Source organism: Eucyclogobius newberryi, unplaced genomic scaffold (assembly GCF_026437365.1).
Source record: "Eucyclogobius newberryi isolate DKJ021-1_F unplaced genomic scaffold, fEucNew1.0.hap1 SCAF_6, whole genome shotgun sequence".
Taxonomy (NCBI): domain Eukaryota; kingdom Metazoa; phylum Chordata; class Actinopteri; order Gobiiformes; family Gobiidae; genus Eucyclogobius; species Eucyclogobius newberryi.
Window position 1 is genome coordinate 530,001 of NW_027316278.1, and position 12,500 is coordinate 542,500.

Consider the following 12,500-nt stretch of genomic DNA (forward strand, 5'->3'; position numbering starts at 1 on the left):
CATCAGACTCAATCTGAGACTCGCAGGCAGGGCATCAGACTCAATCTGAGACTCGCAGGGAGGGCATCTCACTCTCTGTGTTCCAGGGGCAGCTTCGATGAATCCACGGCCCGGTTCTGCATGGCTTGTGTCATCGAGGCTTTCGAGTATCTGCACCAAAGGTCTATCCTCTACAGGGACCTGAAGCCCGAGAACCTCCTGCTGGATGGGCAAGGGTACTGCAAGCTGGTGAGACCTGGACCTGCTCAGACCTGGTTCAGACCTAGTTCAGACCCAAGTTTCATCTGCTCCTCAGGTGGACTTTGGCTTTGCAAAGCATCTGCGTCCGGGGCAGAAGACCTGGACCTTCTGTGGGACACCCGAGTATGTGGCTCCTGAGATCCTCCTGAACAAAGGCCACAGCTTCAGTGTGGACTTCTGGGCCCTGGGTGTTCTGCTGTACGAGCTGCTGACAGGCAGGTGAGACCCCGAAACACCCCAAAAACACTATTATATATGCTGTACAAGCTGCTGACGGAGGAGATCACTCATACCTGTTCAGGACCATAGCAGCGTTTGGATTCCCGTGGACATTCACATCCTGGATTAGCTTGTGGGACTCTTGAAGGTGGGGGAGGGTTGAGCCGCCCACATACGACAGGTCTGCCCTCTCTCAATTTATTTCAATTAAATTTATTTTCCTTGAGGGGCGACAGTATAAAACAGATTAAACAATGTTCATAGGGACTTGGCAATGCCCCAGAGGCCTCTGTCCTTAGCTCCTCCTTCTGCAGGAAAAACTACCAAACCTCTTTCAGAAAAAATATAAACTTGGAGGAGTTCCACAGTGAATGAGAGATCTGACTCTCACAGACGGACGAGAGAGAGACAGTGTAGCTGGAGCCACTCAGGAGGAGAACCAGTTCTTTAGGAGGAGAACCAGTTCTTTAGGAGGAGAACCAGTTCTTCAGGACGAGAACCAGTTCTTCAGGAGGACATTTTAAGCCTGATCTTAAATGAAGAGACTGTGTCGGCCTCTTTAACATGGACTGGAGCTGATTCCATAACACAGGAGCTCTACCTCCTACTGTACTTTTAGAGACTCTTGGGACCACCAGAAGGCTCTACCTCCTACTGTACTTTTAGAGACTCTTGGGACCACCAGAAGACTCTACCTCCTACTGTACTTTTAGAGACTCTTGGGACCACCAGAAGGCGCTACCTCCTACTGTACTTTTAGAGACTCTTGGGACCACCAGAAGGCGCTACCTCCTACTGTACTTTTAGAGCCTCTTGGGACCACCAGCAGGCTCTACCTTCTACTGTGCTTTTAGAGACTCTTGGGACCACCAGAAGGCTCTACCTCCTACTGTGCTTTTAGAGACTCTTGGGACCACCAGAAGGCTCTACCTCCTACTGTGCTTTTAGAGACTCTTGGGACCACCAGCAGGCTCTACCTCCTACTGTGCTTTTAGAGACTCTTGGGACCACCAGAAGGCTCTACCTTCTACTGTGCTTTTAGAGACTCTTGGGACCACCAGAAGGCTCTACCTCCTACTGTGCTTTTAGAGACTCTTGGGACCACCAGAAGGCCTTTAGCGAGTGAAGAGCTCTGTTTGGATGAGATGGTTCTGTAAGTTTTTCAGAAGAGGTTTAATGACGTCATGTTTGAAGGACGTGGAACATAAGCACTTTCTACAGAAGTATTTATTATATTCAGAATAGGGTCTATAATTAGGGGGAGAATGTCTTTGAGGAGCTTGGAATGGGGTCTAGGACACAAGTGGAGCTTTTAGAGGACATAAGGGCTGAAGTTCTCTCTCTTGATCAACAGATGTGAACCTTTCTAAGTTTACAGCTGGATTTATATGGGACGTTAGATTTACAGCTTGGGCTAGTTCAGGGCTAATAGCGGGGGTAATTTCATCTAATTTATCTCTGATTGTTTTTATTTTATTGTTAAAAAATAGGAGGAAATCATCAGAGCTAAGTGTAGCTGGGAGTGAGGGCTCTACTGCTGTGACAGTTTGTTACCATGGCTACAGCGTGTTACTTTAGTTGACTTCTATTAGATGTGAATAGTCTCTGGTTTGGGCCTCACACTGAGCTGCTGAGGAAATGCAGTGACGTCACGAGGCTTCAATGTTGAGGAAGACGAGCGCCTAAACAAACCAGAAAGATGCAGATTTGGGCTGATTCTGGAGACATCCTGGACCCAAGATGGGTCAATCCTGCAGTGCTATGGACGCACCAATCATCAGGAAACAACAGACGGAGTTTCTTTCTACAGAATCCCGAAAAACACGGAGAGAAGCCATAAAACGCAGCACTGGACACCAGGCTACTTGTGGCACAGTAAACGAGGCCAAACTCCGTCCAGTAGGTCCAGGACGACTCCAGAATCAGCCCAAATCTGCATCTTTCTGGTTTGTTTACGTGCATAATGTATTCAGCCTCGGCTACTAGCCTGCTACTAGTAGCACACGGATACACGGATACACGGTACACGGGTACACGGTACACGGTACACGGATACACGGATACACGGTACACGGATACATGGTACACGGTACACGGATACATGGTACACGGTACACGCACACGCACTGTGATGTCGGACCTTTCTGCAAATGATGGACTTTCTGAATCTGCTGCGAGGTTTCAGACCTTCACAAAGAGCGTTATTTATCCATGTTTGGTGTGACAGGTCCAGACTCGTGCTCCTGCCCAAAGTCATGTTCCAGCCGGTGTTTTCAGGGAGTCACGTGTCTCCTGCAGTAACAGTGACACTACAGGACATATACAATGACCTGAGCAACAAATGGTCTTCTACACGGCTGAAGCACTGTAAATTAAGTTTCTCTCACTCTCTCTCTTGTTCTTCCAGTCCTCCATTTTCGGGAAGTGATCACATGACCACCTACACCTTCATTCTCAGAGGCATCGAGAAGATGGATGTTTCCAAAAAGATCTCCAAGAAACCAGAAGACCTGATCCGCAAGCTCTGCAAGTACGAGACTCAAACCAGGTCTAAACCAGGACAAAACCAGGACTAAACCAGGACTAAACCAGGATTAAACCAGGACTAAACCAGGACTAAACCAGAACTAAACCAGGACTAAACCAGGACTAAACCAGGTCTGAACCAGGTCTAAACCAGGTCTGAACCAGGTCTAAACCAGGACTAAACCAGGTCTGAACCAGGTCTAAACCAGGACTAAACCAGGTCTAAACCAGGTCTAAACCAGGACTAAACCAGGACTAAACCAGGACTAAACCAGGTCTAAACCAGGACAAAACCAGGACTAAACCAGGACTAAACCAGGATTAAACCAGGACTAAACCAGGACTAAACCAGAACTAAACCAGGACTAAACCAGAACTAAACCAGGACTAAACCAGGACTAAACCAGGTCTGAACCAGGTCTAAACCAGGTCTGAACCAGGTCTAAACCAGGACTAAACCAGGTCTGAACCAGGTCTAAACCAGGACTAAACCAGGTCTAAACCAGGTCTAAACCAGGACTAAACCAGGACTAAACCAGGACTAAACCAGGTCTAAACCAGGACAAAACCAGGACTAAACCAGGACTAAACCAGGATTAAACCAGGACTAAACCAGGACTAAACCAGAACTAAACCAGGACTAAACCAGGACTAAACCAGGTCTGAACCAGGTCTAAACCAGGTCTGAACCAGGTCTAAACCAGGACTAAACCAGGTCTGAACCAGGTCTAAACCAGGACTAAACCAGGTCTAAACCAGGTCTAAACCAGGACTAAACCAGGACTAAACCAGGACTAAACCAGGTCTAAACCAGGACAAAACCAGGACTAAACCAGGACTAAACCAGGATTAAACCAGGACTAAACCAGGACTAAACCAGGACTAAACCAGGACTAAACCAGGACTAAACCAGGTCTAAACCAGGTCTAAACCAGGACTAAACCAGGACTAAACCAGGACCAAACCAGGACTAAACCAGGTCTAAACCAGGACTAAACCAGGACTAAACCAGGACTAAACCAGGACTAAACCAGAACTAAACCAGGACTAAACCAGGACTAAACCAGGTCTGAACCAGGTCTAAACCAGGTCTGAACCAGGTCTAAACCAGGACTAAACCAGGTCTGAACCAGGTCTAAACCAGGACTAAACCAGGTCTAAACCAGGTCTAAACCAGGACTAAACCAGGACTAAACCAGGACTAAACCAGGTCTAAACCAGGACAAAACCAGGACTAAACCAGGACTAAACCAGGATTAAACCAGGACTAAACCAGGACTAAACCAGAACTAAACCAGGACTAAACCAGAACTAAACCAGGACTAAACCAGGACTAAACCAGGTCTGAACCAGGTCTAAACCAGGTCTGAACCAGGTCTAAACCAGGACTAAACCAGGTCTGAACCAGGTCTAAACCAGGACTAAACCAGGTCTAAACCAGGTCTAAACCAGGACTAAACCAGGACTAAACCAGGACTAAACCAGGTCTAAACCAGGACAAAACCAGGACTAAACCAGGACTAAACCAGGATTAAACCAGGACTAAACCAGGACTAAACCAGAACTAAACCAGTACTAAACCAGGACTAAACCAGGTCTGAACCAGGTCTAAACCAGGTCTGAACCAGGTCTAAACCAGGACTAAACCAGGTCTGAACCAGGTCTAAACCAGGACTAAACCAGGTCTAAACCAGGTCTAAACCAGGACTAAACCAGGACTAAACCAGGACTAAACCAGGTCTAAACCAGGACAAAACCAGGACTAAACCAGGACTAAACCAGGATTAAACCAGGACTAAACCAGGACTAAACCAGGACTAAACCAGGACTAAACCAGGACTAAACCAGGTCTAAACCAGGTCTAAACCAGGACTAAACCAGGACTAAACCAGGACCAAACCAGGACTAAACCAGGTCTAAACCAGGACTAAACCAGGACTAAACCAGGACTAAACCAGGACTAAACCAGGACTAAACCAGGTCCAAAATACGATTCTTCTGTTCTCATGTGTTCTTCAGGAAAAACCCCTCAGAACGTTTGGGAAACCTGAAGAACGGCATCACTGACCTCAAGAAGCACAGGTCATTCACACAGATTCATATCAATTCACAGCACAAATCTGATCATAATCTGATTTCTGGAATCATCAGATTATGTAAACGTGAGTCTCTCTGATGGTTCACCCTCCGACCCCTGACCGCACTGTCCAACCCCTGACCACACCCTCCGACTCCTGACCACACCCTCTGACTCCTGACCACACCCTCCGACCCCTGACCGCACCCTCCGACCCCTGACCGCACCCTCCGACCCCTGACCGCACCCTCTGACCCCTGACCACACCCTCTGACCCCTGGCCACACCCTCTGACCCCTGACCACACCCTCTGACCCCTGACCACACCCTCTGACCCCTGACTGCACCTAGAAATTCTGTTCATAAAAACTATGAACGAACTATGAGGAAAACCACTCTGCTCCTCCTGAATCTGAGCTTGGACCTCTCGTGTAGTGGTTAGGACACTCGCTTCACAGCAAGAAGGTCCTGGGATGGATTTCTGGGTGGTCCTATTTAGAGTTTGCATGTTTTTCTCATGACTGTGTAGGTTCTCTCCAGGTGTAGGTGGTGTATGAAGAGAGACACAGCATGTGTCATGTATGTTCATGAACACGACAACATAGCTCCAAGGATGATCCGGGCTCTCAAAGCCCTCCACCACGACAAGGTGGTGCTTCAAGGGGATGTTGTAGTACTAAAACATACCACTAGATGTCACTCTGGAGTGAAGTGTTTCAAACTGAGTTTCCAAGTCTGCTTCATGAGGCTTCACTTTTAACCCAGTTCTCTCATCTTCCTCGTCACAAACTCTGGAGCACTTTCAGCTTCATTCCCCTCCGAGCCTCAGAAACACTCCGCTCTGAATCTGACCTCCACCTGTGACTCTGAGAAGCTTCTGCTGTTTTATCTCCAGACTCTGCTTTGGCCTGTGCTCACGTGTAATTCCCTCTGCTGCCAGCAGGTAGAGCTCAGAATATCTGTCCATTCAATATTTAAAGTTATATTAAACTCTTAAATTGGTTATAAGATAAGATAAGATAAGATAATCCTTTATTGTCCCACAGGGACATGTGGACGTTGCACTGCAGTAGATCCAAACAAAAGGACAGATTATAGTGTTTAAAGAAAAACTCTTAATAGAAGAACTCTTATAAATAAAACAAAAAACTGTTATTAACAAAACTCCTTTAATATCTTAATAGGGAATTGAGGAAAAAAAAATAAAAATAAAAAGATAAGGCTGAGCAAAATAATATGTCTGTTTGCCGTAACCCGACCGACCCAGTGTGAAACTAGCCGACTAAAAGGTATTTATCAGCATTTTCTTGAAAAAAACGTTGAATTCTTTTATTTTTCAATTATTTTGCCGACTCACCGACCGGACTTCCCTAAACTACCGTGTCGAATATTTTTTATCACGCTTGTTATCATATCTTTCATCCTTGTGCGTCTTTATAATCAGTCCCCCACATGTGTCTGTGACCAAACAGACGAGTCAGTTGTTGTTGTTGTTGTTGTTGTTGTTGTTGTTTTATGGCGGTTGGCATCCGAGTGTTGCATTACCGCCAGACTTTATTCCTCAGACTTTTCGTAGTCCTCAGACGACAAACCACTCAAGTGTCCAGAGGACATGCCAGGCTGTCAGGGTGTTTTACCCAATGCATTCTGGGATTGACACACGCCCAGTAGCGTCATCACAACAAACATGGCGGCGCCCGTGTCCCCCGCATGTTCCCCCCGCTCGCCTTCACTCCCAAAATAAAGGATAGCGGCTACAAAAGGTCGATTGAAATGTCTTAAAATCGTGAGATTTAGTCTCACAATCGAGTTGATCGAGACGTTTTCCGTCATTGACTGTTGAAGCCTCTGACCCCTGGACTGTTGAAGCCTCTGACCCCTGGACTGTTGAAGCCTCTGACCCCTGGACTGTTGAAGCCTCTGACCCCTGGACTGTTGAAGCCTCTGACCCCTGGACTGTTGAAGCCTCTGACCCCTGGACTGTTGAAGCCTGACCCCTGGACTGTTGAAGCCTCTGACCCCTGGACTGTTGAAGCCTCTGACCCCTGGACTGTTGAAGCCTAACCCCTGGACTGTTGAAGCCTAACCCCTGGACTGTTGAAGCCTGACCCCTGGACTGTTGAAGCCTCTGACCCCTGGACTGTTGAAGCCTCTGACCCCTGGACTGTTGAAGCCTCTGACCCCTGGACTGTTGAAGCCTCTGACCCCTGGACTGTTGAAGCCTCTGACCCCTGGACTGTTGAAGCCTCTGACCCCTGGACTGTTGAAGCCTCTGACCCCTGGACTGTTGAAGCCTCTGACCCCTGGACTGTTTAAGCCTCTGACCCCTGGACTGTTGAAGCCTTTGACCCCTGGACTGTTGAAGCCTCTGACCCCTGGACTGTTGAAGCCTCTGACCCCTGGACTGTTGAAGCCTCTGACCCCTGGACTGTTGAAGCCTCTGACCCCTGGACTGTTGAAGCCTGACCCCTGGACTGTTGAAGCCTTTGACCCCTGGACTGTTGAAGCCTCTGACCCCTGGACTGTTGAAGCCTCTGACCCCTGGACTGTTGAAGCCTCTGACCCCTGGACTGTTGAAGCCTAACCCCTGGACTGTTGAAGCCTAACCCCTGGACTGTTGAAGCCTGACCCCTGGACTGTTGAAGCCTCTGACCCCTGGACTGTTGAAGCCTCTGACCCCTGGACTGTTGAAGCCTCTGACCCCTGGACGGTTGAAGCCTCTGACCCCTGGACGGTTGAAGCCTCTGACCCCTGGACTGTTGAAGCCTCTGACCCCTGGACTGTTGAAGCCTCTGACCCCTGGACTGTTGAAGCCTCTGACCCCTGGACTGTTGAAGCCTCTGACCCCTGGACTGTTGAAGCCTGACCCCTGGACTGTTGAAGCCTCTGACCCCTGGACTGTTGAAGCCTCTGACCCCTGGACTGTTGAAGCCTCTGACCCCTGGACGGTTGAAGCCTCTGACCCCTGGACTGTTGAAGCCTCTGACCCCTGGACTGTTGAAGCCTCTGACCCCTGGACTGTTGAAGCCTCTGACCCCTGGACTGTTGAAGCCTCTGACCCCTGGACTGTTGAAGCCTCTGACCCCTGGACTGTTGAAGCCTCTGACCCCTGGACGGTTGAAGCCTCTGACCCCTGGACTGTTGAAGCCTCTGACCCCTGGACTGTTGAAGCCTCTGACCCCTGGACTGTTGAAGCCTCTGACCCCTGGACTGTTGAAGCCTCTGACCCCTGGACTGTTGAAGCCTCTGACCCCTGGACTGTTGAAGCCTCTGACCCCTGGACTGTTGAAGCCTCTGACCCCTGGACTGTTGAAGCCTCTGACCCCTGGACGGTTGAAGCCTCTGACCCCTGGACTGTTGAAGCCTCTGACCCCTGGACTGTTGAAGCCTGACCCCTGGACTGTTGAAGCCTCTGACCCCTGGACTGTTGAAGCCTCTGACCCCTGGACTGTTGAAGCCTCTGACCCCTGGACTGTTGAAGCCTCTGACCTCTGGACTGTTGAAGCCTCTGACCCCTGGACTGTTGAAGCCTCTGACCCCTGGACTGTTGAAGCCTCTGACCTCTGGACTGTTGAAGCCTCTGACCCCTGGACTGTTGAAGCCTCTGACCCCTGGACTGTTGAAGCCTCTGACCCCTGGACTGTTGAAGCCTCTGACCTCTGGACTGTTGAAGCCTCTGACCCCTGGACTGTTGAAGCCTCTGACCCCTGGACTGTTGAAGCCTCTGACCTCTGGACTGTTGAAGCCTCTGACCCCTGGTGGTCACTCCGACTCAAAAAATGACAAAATTTTGATCTTTTTTTTTGCCTTCAAAGTAAAAAAAAAAAGAATTTGCCTACCGACCGACCCACTTGAAAAATGTTGACTCGGGTTACAACAAACAGACAATTTATTTGGGGCAGCCTTAAGATAAAAATAAAAGAAAATAATAATAAAATAAAGTAAATAATAATAAAAGAAAGTAAAGTATAAATAGCTGGCATAAGACTAAATAATACTAATACTAATGGTAAGTAAACACTCTTATTTATATCAGTTACATGCACATGAATATGGCCTTAATTGCTTGTGAGTATGACAGTAATTGCACATGAATATGACGACATTGCACATGATTAAGTCAGTCAAGTATTGCACGTGTTCAGGGCAGTGTTTGTTGTAGAGTGTGACAGCAGCAGAAGGACAGACTGTGAAACGTCTCCTTCTCACAGAGGGTGGATCAGTCACTGAAGCTGCTCTCCAGAGCGGACAGAGTGTTCTGCAGGGGGTGACACTCATCAAATCTCAGGAAGTGAGAATTTAGATCCCACTGTAGATCCCCCTCCGTCTGGACAGGGACCTGATGCTCTGTGAGGGTGCTGATGTCCTGATGCTCTGTGATGGTGCTGATGTCCTGATGCTCTGTGATGGTGCTGATGTCCTGATGCTCTGTGAGGGTGCTGATGTCCTGATGCTCTGTGATGGTGCTGATGTCCTGATGCTCTGTGATGGTGCTGATGTCCTGATGCTCTGTGAGGGTGCTGATGTCCTGATGCTCTGTGATGGTGCTGATGTCCTGATGCTCTGTGAGGGTGCTGATGTCCTGATGCTCTGTGATGGTGCTGATGGCCTGATGCTCTGTGATGGTGCTGATGTCCTGATGCTCTGTGATGGTGCTGATGTCCTGATGCTCTGTGAGGGTGCTGATGTCCTGATGCTCTGTGATGGTGCTGATGTCCTGATGCTCTGTGATGGTGCTGATGTCCTGATGTTCTGTGATGGTGCTGATGGCCTGATGCTCTGTGATGGTGCTGATGTCCTGATGTCCTGATGCTCTGTGAGGGTGCTGATGTCCTGATGCTCTGTGATGGTGCTGATGTCCTGATGCTCTGTGATGGTGCTGATGTCCTGATGCTCTGTGATGGTGCTGATGTCCTGATGCTCTGTGATGGTGCTGATGTCCTGATGCTCTGTGAGGGTGCTGATGTCCTGATGCTCTGTGATGGTGCTGATGTCCTGATGCTCTGTGATGGTGCTGATGTCCTGATGCTCTGTGAGGGTGCTGATGTCCTGATGCTCTGTGATGGTGCTGATGTCCTGATGCTCTGTGATGGTGCTGATGTCCTGATGCTCTGTGAGGGTGCTGATGTCCTGATGCTCTGTGATGGTGCTGATGTCCTGATGCTCTGTGAGGGTGCTGATGTCCTGATGCTCTGTGATGGTGCTGATGTCCTGATGCTCTGTGATGGTGCTGATGTCCTGATGCTCTGTGAGGGTGCTGATGTCCTGATGTTCTGTGATGGTGCTGATGTCCTGATGCTCTGTGATGGTGCTGATGTCCTGATGCTCTGTGATGGTGCTGATGTCCTGATGCTCTGTGAGGGTGCTGATGTCCTGATGCTCTGTGAGGGTGCTGATGTCCTGATGCTCTGTGATGGTGCTGATGTCCTGATGCTCTGTGATGGTGCTGATGTCCTGATGCTCTGTGATGGTGCTGATGTCCTGATGCTCTGTGATGGTGCTGATGGCCTGATGTTCTGTGATGGTGCTGATGTCCTGATGCTCTGTGATGGTGCTGATGTCCTGATGCTCTGTGATGGTGCTGATGTCCTGATGCTCTGTGAGGGTGCTGATGTCCTGATGCTCTGTGAGGGTGCTGATGTCCTGATGCTCTGTGAGGGTGCTGATGTCCTGATGCTCTGTGATGGTGCTGATGTCCTGATGCTCTGTGATGGTGCTGATGTCCTGATGCTCTGTGATGGTGCTGATGTCCTGATGCTCTGTGATGGTGCTGATGTCCTGATGCTCTGTGATGGTGCTGATGTCCTGATGCTCTGTGAGGGTGCTGATGTCCTGATGCTCTGTGATGGTGCTGATGTCCTGATGCTCTGTGATGGTGCTGATGTCCTGATGCTCTGTGAGGGTGCTGATGTCCTGATGCTCTGTGATGGTGCTGATGTCCTGATGCTCTGTGAGGGTGCTGATGTCCTGATGCTCTGTGATGGTGCTGATGTCCTGATGCTCTGTGATGGTGCTGATGTCCTGATGCTCTGTGAGGGTGCTGATGTCCTGATGCTCTGTGATGGTGCGATGGTGCTGATGTCCTGATGCTCTGTGAGGGTGCTGATGTCCTGATGCTCTGTGATGGTGCTGATGTCCTGATGCTCTGTGATGGTGCTGATGTCCTGATGCTCTGTGAGGGTGCTGATGTCCTGATGCTCTGTGATGGTGCTGATGTCCTGATGCTCTGTGATGGTGCTGATGTCCTGATGCTCTGTGAGGGTGCTGATGTCCTGATGCTCTGTGATGGTGCTGATGGCCTGATGCTCTGTGATGGTGCTGATGTCCTGATGCTCTGTGATGGTGCTGATGTCCTGATGCTCTGTGAGGGTGCTGATGTCCTGATGCTCTGTGATGGTGCTGATGTCCTGATGCTCTGTGATGGTGCTGATGTCCTGATGTTCTGTGATGGTGCTGATGTCCTGATGCTCTGTGATGGTGCTGATGTCCTGATGCTCTGTGATGGTGCTGATGTCCTGATGCTCTGTGATGGTGCTGATGTCCTGATGCTCTGTGATGGTGCTGATGTCCTGATGCTCTGTGATGGTGCTGATGTCCTGATGCTCTGTGAGGGTGCTGATGTCCTGATGCTCTGTGATGGTGCTGATGTCCTGATGCTCTGTGATGGTGCTGATGTCCTGATGCTCTGTGAGGGTGCTGATGTCCTGATGCTCTGTGATGGTGCTGATGTCCTGATGCTCTGTGATGGTGCTGATGTCCTGATGCTCTGTGAGGGTGCTGATGTCCTGATGCTCTGTGATGGTGCTGATGTCCTGATGCTCTGTGAGGGTGCTGATGTCCTGATGCTCTGTGATGGTGCTGATGGCCTGATGCTCTGTGATGGTGCTGATGTCCTGATGCTCTGTGATGGTGCTGATGTCCTGATGCTCTGTGAGGGTGCTGATGTCCTGATGCTCTGTGATGGTGCTGATGTCCTGATGCTCTGTGATGGTGCTGATGTCCTGATGTTCTGTGATGGTGCTGATGGCCTGATGCTCTGTGATGGTGCTGATGTCCTGATGTCCTGATGCTCTGTGAGGGTGCTGATGTCCTGATGCTCTGTGATGGTGCTGATGTCCTGATGCTCTGTGATGGTGCTGATGTCCTGATGCTCTGTGATGGTGCTGATGTCCTGATGCTCTGTGATGGTGCTGATGTCCTGATGCTCTGTGAGGGTGCTGATGTCCTGATGCTCTGTGATGGTGCTGATGTCCTGATGCTCTGTGATGGTGCTGATGTCCTGATGCTCTGTGAGGGTGCTGATGTCCTGATGCTCTGTGATGGTGCTGATGTCCTGATGCTCTGTGATGGTGCTGATGTCCTGATGCTCTGTGAGGGTGCTGATGTCCTGATGCTCTGTGATGGTGCTGATGTCCTGATGCTCTGTGAGGGTGCTGAT

At 49.6% G+C, this 12,500-nt stretch overlaps 1 protein-coding gene across 1 annotated transcript in view; it reads left to right on the forward strand.

The window, feature by feature from the left end:
- LOC140347277 (cGMP-dependent protein kinase 2-like) overlaps positions 1 to 12,500 on the forward strand; it is a 99,582-nt gene that overhangs the window by 84,197 nt on the left and 2,885 nt on the right. Inside the window, exons 13-16 of the mRNA XM_072433665.1 lie at positions 87 to 228; positions 296 to 459; positions 2,867 to 2,989; positions 5,005 to 5,067. Coding sequence (XP_072289766.1) covers positions 87 to 228; positions 296 to 459; positions 2,867 to 2,989; positions 5,005 to 5,067 — 492 coding nt within the window. The remainder of the gene's footprint in view (positions 1 to 86; positions 229 to 295; positions 460 to 2,866; positions 2,990 to 5,004; positions 5,068 to 12,500) is intronic.